Source organism: Diabrotica virgifera, chromosome 3 (assembly GCF_917563875.1).
Source record: "Diabrotica virgifera virgifera chromosome 3, PGI_DIABVI_V3a".
Classification (NCBI taxonomy): domain Eukaryota; kingdom Metazoa; phylum Arthropoda; class Insecta; order Coleoptera; family Chrysomelidae; genus Diabrotica; species Diabrotica virgifera.
Window position 1 is genome coordinate 53,957,037 of NC_065445.1, and position 13,863 is coordinate 53,970,899.

Consider the following 13,863-nt stretch of genomic DNA (forward strand, 5'->3'; position numbering starts at 1 on the left):
ACGACAATTTACCTTTCTAACAACAATATTATTACAGAGATATTGTTAAAGAATAAGGCTATAACATATTAAAACAATCACTTAAATCAGACAAGTTTAGAAAATTCGAGACATCAAAAATGACCCATTTTGTGGGGTGCCCGTTTTCTCTGACGCATAAATTCTTTTGCAAACATCCTTTAATTTGTTAGAAGGTATGTTTTTCCTTACGACATACCTATTTAGTCGCATTGTGAAGTTTTAAGCGATAATGAAAAGAATTCAACAAATATCTGTTTATCGGTTTTATTGTTCATAGCTTGAAAACAATGTTGAATCAGCATAAATGAATATTAAGAAGTTGTTTTTGTATTTTTATCAGAAATCTATGATACATAGTACAATGGATAATTACTCACAAGCGTCATTGGGCAATAAATACAAACTTAATTAGTCATAGTTTAGGTAATGACAATCACAATGTACATACACGAAAAACTTAAAGAAGTTATAAGAAAATTGAGGCTTTCGAAATAGTGACTCAGTATTTAACTACGTTTTGTAACGCGATTTTGCTTTGACCCCCCTCTTTAGGTCCGAATAAAACACACACACGGCATTAAGCACCTTCATCTTTCTTGCTGTAAGATAGCCACGGGAATTTATTTAACCACTTAAGCTGGAATTGTTTCTAATTCTAACAATTCGAATTCTAATGTTTTTGGAAAGCTGTATTCACTGGAATCCAAGGATCAGTTAGGTCACGATATTTTAACTCGTCACTGCACTTTTCGTTACCCACAATACTCTGGGCTAATTAGCAAAATTCATGGAAAAATTATTTACCAGCAATTTTATTGCTGGAATCGAATTATAAGATCCTATATATTAATAATATAGGTATGCAAAGTCCGCAGATAGTGTGCTACTTTTTTTTTATAAACAAAATGGCGCCGACAAATCGTATTTTTTTCAATTATTGCTCTATAACTCCGAAGATTTTAACTTTACAACAAAAACACTCAAATAAAAATTCACCGCAATTAAATTTTGCATAGAGATCTGTTTTTCACGATCTGCTTCGACGAAAATTTTCCTCGGAAAATGCGGGTTTTCCTAACAAAAACTCTAATTTTCAAATAAAGTTTTAGGTAAGTAATTATTAATCAATAATTAAATAACTTAGTGACATCAAAGCTTTCTTGGTATAGATTGTAATTCCAGAAGCCGGTGAAAATTAAACGAATATTTTAGCAACAATTCAATTGTTAATTAACAATTTACGATCGCAATAATAACCAAAATAATAATGATACATTGATCAAACTTATAAAGATGAGATGCTTATTTAATATTTTATCGACAAAATATAAATTTTTCTTTTTTTTTGCATAATCTTGAAATTTTGAAAAAAAAAATAGTTATAATACTCTGGTCTAATTAGTAAAGTACAAAGAAAGGTTATTTACCAGCAATTTTATTGCTGGAATCGAATTATAAGATCCTATATATCATTAATATAGGTATGCAAAGTCCGCAGATAGTGTGCTACTTTTTTTATAAACAAAATGGCGCCGACAAATCGTATTTTTTTCAATTATTGCTCTATAACTCCGAAGATTTTAGCTTTACACCAAAAACACTCAAATAAAAATTCACCCCAATTTAATTCTACATAGTGGCACGTTTTTCCCGATTTGCTCCGACGAAAATTTTCCTCGGAAAGTGTGGGTTTTCCCAACAAAATCTCTAATTTTCAAATAAATTTTTTGGGCCAGTAATTATTTATCAATAATTATATAGCTTGGTGAAATAAAAGCTTTCTTGGTAGGTATAGATTATAAATTCAGAAGCCGGTGAAACTGAAACGAATATTTTAGCAACAATTCAATTGTTAATTAACAATTTACAGTCGCAATAACAACCAAAATAATCATGAGACATTGATCAAACTTAGAAAGATTATAAAGGTGTGATGCCTATTTAATATTTTGTCGACAAAATATAAATTTTTTCATTTTTTTGCATAATCTTTAAATGTTTAAAAAAAATTGTTATAAACAAATTAACATTTCTTAGAAATTGTTTATTATATTCTAATTTTAAAAAATACTTAAAATGCGTATTTCATAGGTCTTGAAAATGAATGCTTTAAAAAAATTTTACAACCATTTGCAAAAAAGTTATGAAACAGCAAAGTAAATATACGATTTCTCCGTTGTTTATAATTTGTTTTAATTGTTTCAAAGCTTAAATGTGAGTCTATGGTACACAATAATTACTCACAGAGAATGTCAAAAATTAGTGCAATGGTTATATTTTAATCAAAGATTAAAAATACTTTTTTTGTAATTTTTAGCGCAAGAGTAGGCCTGATACAGAGTCGGAGCTAAAATGTTCACTCGAAGCGACTGACACGCAGCATACATTATTTATTAAAAGTGTAGGTTGCGCGGCCGGTCGTCGCTCCAAGTGAAAATTTTAGCTACAGTACTGTATTAGTCTACTTTCGCGCGTGTAAATTACAAAAAATATATTTATAATCTTTAATTAAAATATAACCATTAAACTGATAATCGATATTTTTTTGTAATATTAGCTTGTACTTTAAACTCACTTCTACGCTTTGAAAGAATTAAAAAAAATTATAAACTCCGTAGTAATCGTATGTTTACTTTGCTGTTTCATAGTTTTTTTGCAAATGGTTGCAAAAAAGTTTTAAAGCATTCATTTTCAAGATATTTGAAATACGCATTTTAGCTATTTTTTAAAATTATAATATAATAAAAACTTTCTGAGAAACGTTTATTTGTTTATAACTATTTTTTTAAACATTTAAAGATTTTGCAAAAAAAATAAAAAAATTATATCTTGTCGACAAAATATTAAATAGGCATCTCATCTTTATAAGATTTCAAAGTTTGATCAGTGTATCATAATTATTTTGGTTATTATTGCGACCGTAAATTATTAATTAACAATTGAATTGTTGCTAAAATATTAGTTTAATTTTCACCAGCTTCTGGAACTATAATCTAAATCAAGAAGGCTTTTAAGTCACCAAATTATTTAATTATTGATAGATAATTACTTATCTAAAACTTTCTTTGAAAGTTAAAGATTTTGTTGGGAAAACTCGCATTTTCCGAGGAAAATTTTCGTCGGAGCAGATCGGGAAAAACACGTCTCTATGCAGAATGTAATCACGGTGAATTTTTATTTGGGTGTTTTTGTTGTAAAGTTAAAATCTTCGGAGTTATAGAGCACTAATTGAAAAAAACACGATTTTCGGGCGCCATTTTGTTTATAAAAAAAGTAGCACACTGTCTGAGGACTTTGCATACCTATATTATTAATATATAGGATCTTATAATTCGATTCCAGCAATAAAATTGCTGGTAAATAACTTTTCCCAAAACTGGCCTATTCTCCGATAATAATCAGCCCAGACTACAAAGCAACCGATATCGTTATAATTAGGGACTGCCGAACCTGTATCACACGTAATTAATTCTGGTGAAAATATATTTACACCAATACTGCAGTGTCCGACAGCTGACGTTAACATAAGTCTATTATTACCATCGGCAACATTAGTAGACCGAGATCGTACTTCAGAACATGGCCTTTTCCAACTGTAGGTGTTAAGATTAACCATTCTACGTGTTTGCGTTTTAAAATATCGTTTTTGTTATTTGAATTGAGAAAGATATATCCGTTGTTTATGGTTCCATCGGTACCCAAACAAATGCGCCTGCAATTTGTTTTTCAGGGAAGGCTGCTTTTATTGGATTTTATGCTTTCTTTCAATTCTTTGGAAGCTGTTGTCGTGTGTATTTAATGTTCTACTGATCGCTTGAAGTTTAGAGTTGACAGAAAAAATAATAAAAATATACTTATAGACTAAATACAATAGGGAGGTCCATGGACCCGTTGACCCCCCTCTGTATCCGCGCCTGCAGCATATAGCCGTATATACCCCTCCAACAATGCCTACTGAGGATGAAACGTATGTAAGGGCGTTTATGGTAATGTAAGATGTCTCTTAGTTTTGTTTTAGAGCGAATTATTTCTTAATTTAGTTTTCCTATCATTTTTGTATCGACGAGAGAGCAAATATATAAACTTTTAGTCTACTAATAATTAAATTAGAAAATCTTAAGTTGAGAAAATTGTAACATGAAATATGTTGTTTTTATATAAATTATTTTGTATATAATTTTAGTTATACAGGAATTTTAAATATCAAACAAGATATTATTTTTTATCATAAGTGCTTGTAAACAAGATAGCCATGAACTATTTAAATATATTTTTTATTAGATATCATTGATGATAGTAATCTTACAAAAAAGATATTTCAATTATTAAGTATTTATCTGCAACTTTTTCATTTTTATAATAAATAAACTTTCTTTGTCAATTAAAATAAATGTTAAATATCCAAAACAAATTACAGTGGAATCCCAATAAGTCGGCCTCCGATAACCCGGAAGTCCGGCTAACACGGACTGATTTTCATCAGACAAACATTTCAACAATAAAAACGTAATATTGAAACAACCGAAACTGACTGATTTTTTTTACCAAGAAATGAACAATACTGTATACAACTGTACGTATTGTAATTTAGATGTACTGTGCATATGCATTTCATGTTTTTGCAATTATAATGGAGTTTAGCTGTTAGGATGCTGGATTTGATTAATTTTTACCATATTCTTCGGCTAACCCGGATTGGCTGCGGTCCCGGTTAATCCGACTTATCGAGGTTACACTGTACTTTTTATCTAGCATCATTCTCTTCCACGCATGAAACTAAAGAAAAACCAACTACCGCCTGTTATTAAGTAAAAACACATGTTATTTATATGAACGCTCTACTCTCAGTATATCTATTGAAAAGAGATAGGTAGTACCAAATACTATTGACTGTAATACATCCAACTCCCACAGAAATCTTGAAGCACGTTGCCACTAGCGCCACTGTCGGTTTGCGGTGAAACTACGTTGTGACAACGTAAAATTTGACGTAAACATTCAAATTTAATTTTATAAATTTTTGAATAACAAGCTAATTTTGCTAAATTAAATTAAAATAAAAATAGTTCAAACACTTATACAAAGACTAGCCTAGATGGTGCTATTTTTTTGTTTCCTCAAATGTAATGGGAAATGTCAAGAGTTTTATGTATTACCGTATTACAGTCCATAGTATTTGGTAGTACCTAGGTACAAAAAAAGACGCTTAGGAATGTTTTCAGATTTTAAGTACATTGTGACGTTTCTGGTTTGTTTACTTTTGTGGCTGTCAGTCTGTTAAATTCTTTGCTGTTTTTTTTTTGTCGAATATTTGCATTTTGAAGTTTTTTTATATTACACAAACAGTTTTTTTCACAACTAATTTTATATAGGAGTTTGAAATTTTATGGTAAGTGTATTTTATTTTGTTAAGGAAGTTTTGGTAAGTGACAGTTAAGGAATACGAATATAAGGTTGTGTTAAGTTTCCACCAAAGTGTATGAAATGACAAAAAGAAAATATGTTATTGAATTTTTTTATAAATTGTCTATTAATTTATTAATCCTAATGATATTAAAATAATTTATTAAGCTACTTTAAATGTAGCTGTAATTCTGCACCAAAATTTTAAAGCAAAACTTACATTTGACATTTTATTTATTTGATAACGTCAAATTTTAACCCGTGATCGGAGCAGTAGCTACTTACTGTCACTTGCTGTTGCGTTTAGTAAATTTCCGACTTATTTCGTATGCTTTAAATGATCACGCATGGGTAAAGAATCCTGAACTCAGGTGAATAAGCAGGTGGCTTTTGTCAAAAAAGGTTGATTTCATACCCACAAGCTGAAACTTGTTTTCATGGATAGATGATGATGCCAATATTCTGTTTGTGTTGACCTACTCGGTCGTATGTAATTACCCACAAACTTTTCACCACCCAAACTTTTCACATAAGCTTCCATAGATATAACTATACTTACAACAATTGTTTACCACAAACACTTAGACTTGCGAATTCTCTAAATGACTTAAATATGTTCTGCAATTCCTTGGATATAATTTCTATCAGCATTTTTTTGGCTTAAACTTTGCTTGTGTTTTATATAGTAATGTTCTTTTTTTTTTCCTTTAACTTATTAGCTTTGTTATCCAATAGATATTGTAATATTTGTTCTTTGTGTTGACACTGTTTATGTTTTTGCTTTTGTCATTGTAATATTTTTTTTTGTAATATTTTCTGAACTGGGCTTGCCCGTAAATAAATAAATAAATAAATTTTGCAACCAGTCTACATGATTACGTTAGATGAGTAAAATGTCAATAAAAATACTATACATACAAATCAAAGAGATCAGTGAACAATAATAAAAATTTACATATTTTTATCAAATAAAAAACCAATCTGATTTTAATTTGATGTATGAAAAAGAAGTTCGTAAAAATTTTAAAACATTTAATAGAACTATTTTATGATACATATAATTGCTCTTTTAAATGTAAAAATAAACACATTAACTACGATCCCTCCATGGCGCAGTGGTAAGAGAGCCTACCTTTGGACCCAAAAGTTATGAGTTCAAATCCTGGCTGGGTGGAAATTTTTCGTTTATTAAAAATTTAATAAATGAAAATAATTTCTATCCTTGTGGGATCAGTATTCACCTGAAGGACCGCAGGCGTTCGGATACAATAAGAACCTCTTTGTAAAGACAATGAAGTCGACATTACTAAGTAACAAGAAATTTACTCAACACACACACTACACATTACTCCCCTATTGTGAAACTAATAGATTAGTCAAACTTACTGAGTCCATATCATATGCAAAATCTCCAACGTGTAGAATGGCATCATACAACCCTCTCTGAGTTTCTTCTTGTAGTCTAGTTAAAGATTTAGCATTATCATTACCCATGTCTCCATAAACAGCTAAATGCGGCTGCCAGTCTGGCGAATTTGGAGCCGTTTTGAAGGTAAATATATTTGACCATCCCAAGTCACTCCCACAATGATACACTGCAAAACAGAAATAAAAATAAAATCCAGAAGGAAAGAACTTTCCTGTAGCTGGCTGTATACCATTATTCACAAAAAAATTTTATTGAAAATCTTTTACAAATGGTACTTATATAAATTTATTTACAGTCGCAAAAATGAAAGAATACTGAAAAATACCCATGAACGATCACATCAATCACTGATTTTGTATTTGCTGTCTTTTTCTATAACAAACGTTTGTTATTTATAGAAAAAGAGAGCAAATACAAAATAAGTGATTGATGTGATCGTTCATGGGTATTCTTTCATTTTTCAGACTGTAAATCCTTTTAAGGGCTACATCAAATCACAGAACATTTTTGATCTAAAAATATCATCTAAAAATACTTGTGTATAAATCCTTCAAGGGCAGCCAAAGTCAGAAAATTGAGTTTTTTAAGTTTTTTTTGAACCACAAGAACATATATCATCCGCTGTATAAAAGCTTCTTAAATAAAAGGGAAATAACAAGGAAACCCAAAATGATAATATTTAAAACAATTTACGTACCTATCACTACATATGGAGCAGAGAATTGGGTATTGAACGAAAACAAGAAAAGAGATTGCAAGCCGCGGAAATGAGGTATTTAAGAAAAGTCGTGGGAGCTAGGAGAACCGATGAAAGACTTAGCAAAGATATTAGAAGAGAATTAAAAGTAAAATCATAAAAGGCAAAAATTCATGAAAAGAAATTTCAATGGACTGGGCACTTATTTAGAATGAACGACGGCAGACAGGTTAAAATGACATGGAAAGCGAGGCTGATAGGGAAAACAGGAGAGGCCGACCAAGGAAAACGTGGAATACAAGTGTGATGGAAATATTGCAGAATAGAGGAAAATCGTGGCAGGAAGCCAAAGAATTAGCTAGGGACGGAAAAAAGTGGCGTAAGTTCGCAGAGAATAACGAGTGAAGAAGACATCTCGACACCTTCCGGTATAAGAGGATCATCGATTATGAATGAAAATTATTATGATTTAAAATTATTCTCTGAAATCTTCTCTTTCCAACAATATATTATAACACATTATAGTAAAAAATGTCCAAGGTTACAAAATTATTTGTTTTTTGAACATCAGCACTCAACTTACCATGTACCAGTCAACGGTGTAACCAGTATGATCCTAAGGGCGGGGGTTACAACTCTGGAGGATCTCTGGGGGGTATGGATTAAACTCAAAGTACATCCCAATGGATGGAGGTTATAACCCTCAAAACCCTTCCTGGTTGCGCCACTGGTACCAGTAACTTTCTTTATAGCCTCTTATTCTTTAAAGCACTAAGATGCATGATGCATGTATACTACGACTATTCTGCATTAGAGCGCATACTGAACTTACCTCCTCTTGAGGTACGCAGAAAACAAAGAGACTTACCTAATACTTTTATTTAAAATTATCAACGGGCTGTGTAACTGCCCCGAGCTTCTCTCCAAAATATCTCTATTTGTCCCCAGTTGTTTGACTAGGTAGGTGCAAACCTTTTATGTTTCTTTTCATAGATTCAATTATTCTTACAACACATTTATTCCTAGAACTCTTCGATTAGCTAACTCATTAAATAACCTCCAAATTTTTAATATATCAGTTTCCCTCTTTAAAAATTATATTTCTTCCCTAACTTTTTAACTTTTTAATACTTTCGACCAGAGCTTTTGTACTGTGATTAGTGTTACATGACTTGTACGTATTAGATAACTCAAAACCGTTTTACCTTGGAGAACATTTCTGAATTAATTTACGTGTCATCTTTTGTTTGTAATTGTACTGACCTATATGTTAGCTTATTTTTTTTAAGCTATACTTCTTTACGATCGAGAGTGAAATTTTATAATGCCGGGCGCATGCGCACACAGACAGTATGTAGTTTGTTGCTAATCTTTCAAGATATGTGTGTATCAGCGCTGTCAGCGCAAATAAGTCATTAAAAGGATATATTAGTGTTTTTAGTAAATATATTATTTATTATAATTTTTGTGTCTTTGGATTTGTTTTCCTCGGGAATAAGATATTTTATAATAATAGTAGGTAAGTATATTTAAAGTATTTTTGTATACTTCACTTGGTCTATTAAATTTGTCAGTATTTATGAGAAATCTTGTAACCTGTCAAAGCAAAGGGAATATAGCTCAGTGGTCGAGCATATGACTGGAGATCGAGAGGTCCCGGGTTCAAATCCCAGACGATTCATATTTTTTTTGGATCGTTTTAATAAAAATTTTTTAAAAGTGGTTGGTAAGAAAGTTAGTTTAATATTTAAATAAAATACAAATAACCTGTTAAGTATATTTATTTCTTTGAAATTAGATAATAGAAGTATAACTTCTTATGTGCGTACAAAGTACACACATTATTTTTTTTTTCTCTTTTTTGTAACTGTACTACTCATAGAATTATTTTTTCTCAAACCACTTTGTTACGTTATATTATGATAATTTAGAACACTGTAACATTTATATCTGAATAGGGCTTGCCCGTGAATAAATAAATAAATAAATATTAGAGTGTTTTATGTTTTTGTGATTTCCTGAATACTAGGTGTTTTAACTTTTGATGTCAAATATCTCTGGATCCTTAGATGATACGAGGTCCAAATTGTTACAGTAGTTATAGATAGATATCAAGTACCGCGTAAATTTTTATTGAAAAATGTAGAAAAACAAGCAAAATAAAGTCTAAACTTTTTTAGGTTTTTTTGTAAGAATATTTTCAAGTTATGAAATAAATGTTTCTTTCACTCTAGCTTTACAAAAATATACGCGGGACTAAACAATACATCTAGTTTCAAAATAAAGAAAAATAGGTCTCCAAGTGTTTTGGTTACAGAGCTATGTGACATAATGTTAATATTGTCTCTAAATTGAATTTCGGGTGCCCTTAAATGTAATGAAAATGTGTTAAATTTACATTATTAATTATAATTCCAAGCGATGGATGAAATTGTTATGAGACATGACCCTTAGGCATTGCATGACTCCCCACTAGTGTTGCCAGGTCCAATTTGTTTTTAATCGGTACATAAGCAAAAACAAATCGGGATTTAGGGTTGTAGATCGGGACAAATAAACAACAATAGCCCAGTAAATGACCGTTTTGGAGTGTAATTTTCAGTCAACCCCGAATTGCATGAAAATAATATGGTTTTAGGTTCTACTTACTGTTTACTTCAAAGTTGAACTTGTACCGTTGGTTGCTTTTACTTGGGGGGTGACAGTTACAGTTACCCCTTCTCGGGGGTAAAAAACGCGCGTTTAAAGTAAGTCCCAAAATGGATCAACTGGCTAACTCTAAAAAACTTTTGTTTTATATAATTTTTAAACTAAGTCAATACTTTTCGAGTAATTTTATCGGAAAATATATTCTTAGCAAGAATGTAGCTTTTAAAAAAGCAAAAAAAAATTGTATGTTCAGAAAGTCTATAAAACCAGTAAAAGCAAAGTTGTAGCTCATCAAAAATACGTTCTTCTTATTCGTCAAATTTCAAATCGAATTTTTCAACTTGAAATAACCAAAAAATTAACCAATTTTCGAGCAAATTTTTTTTAAAACTTTTTAAAGCGTTTAAAAAAATATTTAATTTTGATTTATATAAAAGTTCTCTAGTATTAAAACTAAGCGAGTTACGCTTAAAATAAAGTTGGCTCCTTTTTTTGGTAAAAAAAAATCGTGAAAATCTCCCTCTATTTAGCACCGTAAATAAAATTAATCGTTACTACTTTACCATTGACTTTATATGTGTATTGTTTATACGATCTGAAAGGTTTACAGGTTGGGAGTGTCTAGTTTTGAAAAAAATTGGTTTTAGGCTTTGGCCACACAGGCGATTTTTTACGGTGCCCATTGGTTTGACTACCTCCTCCACCAATTTTAGATGAAATGTTTTCATCTAAAATTGGTGGAGAAGGTAGTCAAACCAATGGGCGCTGTAAATTATCGCGCCGTAAGAAATAGACCGTGTGGCCAAAGCCTAAAACCAATTTTTTTCAAAACTAAGCACTCCCAACCGGTAAACCTTACAGATCGTATAAACATAAACATATAAAGTAAATGGTAAAGTAGTATATAACGATTAATTTTATTTACGGTGCTAAATAGGAGATTTTCACGATTTTTTTTTTACCAAAAAAAGGAGCCAACTTTATTATTAAGGCTTTGGCCACACGGGCGATTTTTTACGGCGCGATAATTTACGGCAGCCATTGGTTTGACTACCTCCTCCACCAATTTTAGATGAAATGATTAATTTTGTTTTTCTGTTAGACAAATTTGGTTTAAATATGGCTGTTCATATTTTGCATACACTCGTGATTAGTGACTCGCTCAGGCCCTTTCAATCATGTAAAAAATACATAAGTAAATTGTTTGTAAAGCGGTAACGATTAATTTCATTTGGAGTGCTAAGTAGAGGGAGATTTTCACAATTTTTTACCAAAAAAAAAGGTGTCAACTTGATTTTGAGCATAACCCTCTTAGTTTTGATGCTAGGTTTTTCCCGAAAAGTGCTTCATTTCTTGGTTATTTCAGGTTGAAATATTTGATTTGGAATTTGACGAATAAGAACGTATTTTTCATGAGCTACAACTTTGCATTTGCTGGGTCTATAGACTTTATGAGTTCGCAATTTTTTTCATTTTTTTATATTATGCTACATTTTTGCTAAGAATATTTTTTTCGATAAAATACTTACTTTTTGAGTTATTTGTGAAAATCGCCTGAAAACGTGATTTTTTTTTGTCAAAAAATAAATACTTTCAATCGTAAATAACTCGAAAAGTATTAACAAAGTTAAAATTCTGTAGAACTAAAATTGCTTGGAATTAGTCAATTTATCCATCTCCGTACTTATTTTAAACGCGCGGTTTTTCACCCCCAATTAGGGGTGACTGTCACCTCCCGAGTAAAAGCAACCAACGGCATAAGCCGTCCAAATTTTTATGCAATTCGGGTTGATCCTGAAAATTACACGGTATTTCCAGTTAATTTACTGGACTACAAGGTGTTTCTATAATCTGTATTTAATCTTACATAATAATAATAATCAGACAAAATTACAAAAAAAAATCGTAGATTAAGTAAATTATTTATTTTTTATTTAATTATATTTTTCATTCCATTTTGCCGCTTTTAGGAGTGCCTTGTTTTTATAACATACCTACATAGTTATAAAATTCACTGCAAGTCCTCCTGAAATTGGTTTTCCTTGGTGAAAATCGGGACATTTAGTGTCCCGATCGGGTACAAATCGGTACACGTCCCCAGACCCCTGAAAATCGGGACGTCCCGCGCAAATCGGGACACCTGGTAACGCTACTCCCCACACACCAAGTGTGTTGCTGATAAGACAGATATGTCCATACATTACTGTCGATAGATGGCAACTAAGATGACAACAGTGGAGTTGCCATACATTGATAGTAATATAAGGACACATCTATCTGATCAGCAACTCACTTAGTGTGGGTGAGTCATGCGATGCCTAAGGGCCATATTTCATAACAATTTCATCCACTGCTTGGAATTATAGTTAATAATGTAAATTTAACACATTTTCATAAGGGTTTATAGCTAAGTATTTTTGGTGGCTCTGCATGTGATTAACCCATACTAGCACTGATGATATTTTTATAATGAAAATGTTCCTTGATTTGATGTAACCCTTCAAGTGATTTTAATAAAATTATATTCCAAAAATCTTTTATAAAAGGTTATATAAATCAATAACATTTTTTTAAATAAAAATAAAATTGAATTTACAAACGAAAACTATACATACGATATGTACTTCCTGGTGTTAAGTTCTTTAGGACAACAGAATGAATGTGTTGTGATCTCTGCTCTTTACCCCCATCTACAAATAATGACGACGTCCCATTAGCTGTAAGAACTAAACCTCCTATGCCATATTCAACTAGGGACTGTTTTGTGTCATCAAAGGTGGACCAAGTTACCACAATATCATAAATATTATTTCCATAGGCGATATGGATTTGTTCCGGCTGATAATAGTAAACTGATAAAGATACCTGTATAAAACTAAAACAAAAGAATATTTTCCCCCACATTTTGCTCAAAACTAATGTTAGTATATTAGGAATAAAATAAAACCCCAAATTTCTTCATAGAAATACACTCAATCTCAACGTCAACCAATAAAATCTTCGGTACTGGGCTACTGGTCTGGAGTACTGCGTTTATAAAATATAAATGCGATTTACATATTTATCAATCAAATGATAACATAATAATATCAATAATTATCTACGGTTTTCATTGTTTATAAATATACAAGTGTCAAAAGAGATTTAAATTGCAGATTTGTAAATAAATAACAAATCATAACAAATCTTTAGCTCTGTGAGTCTGTGACTGTGACTGACAACTGACACTGACACTTGCGTCTAGAGAAAACCAAATACTTTGCTTCGGAGCTTCTAGACAATTGACAGTTCTCTGGATTTGGCGGGAAATTTTAAAAGTATATATATTGTACCTATACATACTACTTATACGAAAAACCTCACTTCGCTTGGTAGATTATCTATATAAATGTAAATGAAATTCAAAATATACTTATTAACCTAATTATATAGTACATATTAGCAATATTTTAAATAAAAAACTTTGTCATGTAGGTACCTTATAATGTACTTAAGGATATGTTAAGTTCGGTACCTCTTGGGGACTTAATAATTTTACCAGTATTTTGAAAATTTCTCTATAAAATAATTAACCATAGGAAAGTTATAAATTACAGTCAAATAATTAACCATATTATAAAAGTTATATTATTACCACATCAAAAACAGTAGGTACCTACTACCA

The 13,863-nt window shown here is 30.9% G+C and overlaps 1 protein-coding gene across 1 annotated transcript in view; it reads right to left on the reverse strand.

Annotated features, from left to right (window-relative positions):
* LOC126881847 (acid phosphatase type 7) overlaps positions 1-13,325 on the reverse strand; it is a 48,823-nt gene extending 35,498 nt beyond the window's left edge. The window contains exons 1-2 of the mRNA XM_050646465.1: positions 12,815-13,325; positions 6,811-7,019 (exon numbers count right to left, since the gene is read on the reverse strand). Of these exons, the coding sequence (XP_050502422.1) occupies positions 6,811-7,019; positions 12,815-13,103 (498 nt within the window). The 5' untranslated portion in view covers positions 13,104-13,325. The remainder of the gene's footprint in view (positions 1-6,810; positions 7,020-12,814) is intronic.
* Positions 13,326-13,863: the final 538 nt, after the last annotated feature.